At 44.1% G+C, this 1,850-nt stretch overlaps 2 protein-coding genes across 2 annotated transcripts; one reads left to right on the top strand and one right to left on the bottom strand.

The window, feature by feature from the left end:
* Window positions 1-25: 25 nt before the first annotated feature.
* Window positions 26-469, top strand: GNI_226060 (hypothetical protein; the record flags this gene model as incomplete). Its single annotated transcript, XM_011135634.1, has 1 exon — window positions 26-469. The coding sequence occupies one exon, from the start codon at window positions 26-28 to the stop codon at window positions 467-469; it is 444 nt and encodes a 147-aa protein (XP_011133936.1).
* A 34-nt stretch (window positions 470-503) lies between these two features.
* On the bottom strand, window positions 504-1,316 carry GNI_226050 (replicase; the record flags this gene model as incomplete). The annotated part of the gene is made up of 1 exon (XM_011135633.1): window positions 504-1,316. The coding sequence occupies one exon, from the start codon at window positions 1,314-1,316 to the stop codon at window positions 504-506; it is 813 nt and encodes a 270-aa protein (XP_011133935.1).
* Window positions 1,317-1,850: the final 534 nt, after the last annotated feature.

Genomic DNA, 1,850 nt, shown 5'->3' with positions numbered 1-1,850 from the left:
TGAGCCAATGACTCATCCCAGGCAGATGGCGTCTGCTATTCTTGTTGGTGATAATTGGACCTCAAAGTATGTTCGTAATTGTGTGCCTGTGAGTCAGCGTTTCCATTATGACAATCGTGATCCCAAAGGTGGTATTGAGCAAGTTATTGAGTTCTTTAAGCCTGGGTCTCCTCCTTGGTTACCTATAGATGGATTTGAGCGTGATGATACTGGTAAGGAATCAGGTAAGTTTGCCGCTCAGCAGTCTATTGGTTTTTTCTATGTTGATGGGCCTACTAATTCCAGGGTGACTGTTGATGTAGAGTTGAAGTTGACTATTGCTTTGAAGGGTCGTAAGTGTCTGGGTGGTAAGCTAGATGAGTCTGGGCCGATTAATCCGAATAATGCTGGTGTTTCTATTGGTAATGAGGATATTGGGAGTAATTTAGGGGCTGATTTGCCTGTTGAGGAGGGTGAAAGTGTTAATTAGATAGCTTTAGTTGTTTTTATTTGAAAACTGTGTTTTACTCAGAACAGTATGGTGTTTCCATGTGTATTATTTCTGTAATTCTTCTTTTCAGTGCAGACTTGTCCTCGATTTGTGGGTACCAGGAGTCTGGATTTTGGTTGGATGTGAATATGAAGTTCGTTGCTTCGAGGTCGGTAGTTGAGCCTTTGATGGGGACCCTGATGGGGTTTTCGCTGAGCCATCTGAGTAAGTCGCAGTACTTTTCAGAGGAGTAGAAGTCGTCAAATATGACGGTATTTTGGCCGTGATAGCCGTCCCACCATGGTCCGCTAGGCTTGATGTAGTAATCGTCTGATAGGCTTCTGGCCAAGTGGCTTTTTCCAGTTCCGGGAGGTCCCCATAGTATTGTGACGTTAGGCTTTTGCCTCGCGAATTTCACTACCTTTTTGGTTTTGTGGTATGCTAGTACTCCGGCATAGTGTTTTAGCATCCATTCTGGGTGATCTTCCCATAGTGATTGGATGGTTAATTGCTGCCACCAGCCTGGTGGTAGTGCGCTTGGTGGAGGTGTTCCGTCTTCGAATTGTGTATCAGGAACTGCTGTTTCCTGCTTCTTGCAGTACTCAATTGATTTGGGAATATCCATTGCGAATTCGATGTGGGTAAGGCCACCCATTAATTGCTTGACAGCATTGAAACTTCTTGGATTTGTAAAGTATATGAATCCTTGCCAGTGTAGAGTTCCTGTAGATGGACAGATTTCTCGTTGGTATATGATGTATTGATATCCTATTATTGTCGGTGGCGTATCATAGAAGGCAGTGAAGCAGAAGGCTCTTCCACGTGGTTGGTGATGTTGTCCTGGCATATTTAGTTTTAAAATTGGTGCGCGTGTTTGTACACACACTTTTTTTTAATGGGGCGGAAAATCCTTTGGGGTTTAGGTTTATAGGGTTTAGAGGTTTTAAGCCAAGGCTCCTTAGGGCTAATTTTTTTTCATACACATGGTACACATATATGGTATAGTATTACCCATATATGTGTGTCGTGTGTCGCCCTAGGTGCAAGTTAGCACACACTGCACCTTTTTAAGGTTTATGTCGCTTAGTCTTTGGGCTCAAGCGTTACCGGTTTTAATAGAATTTGCTCCCGCTTTGTTTGGTATTGGTGCCGCTGGGTCTGCTATTGGAACAGGTTTACAGGTTGCAAACGCAGTCAATAGTTTATTGTCTGGTGGTGATATATCCAAACAGTCTACTGTTGATACTATCGTTGATTACGGAGTGGATACCGCTAATCAGGCTTTAGGAAGATTTAGAGATGCCGCGTTACGGAGGACGGGTGAGATCTTACGCGAAGCGTACCGCTCGAGGTTACGGCCGCGTCCGCAAAGGTGGGATAA

The sequence above is a fragment of the Gregarina niphandrodes genome (genome assembly GCF_000223845.1).
Source record: "Gregarina niphandrodes unplaced genomic scaffold scaffold00217, whole genome shotgun sequence".
Lineage (NCBI taxonomy): Eukaryota > Apicomplexa > Conoidasida > Eugregarinorida > Gregarinidae > Gregarina > Gregarina niphandrodes.
Note: the sequence above shows the minus strand (reverse complement) of the source record. Positions and strands in the feature narration are given on the sequence as shown.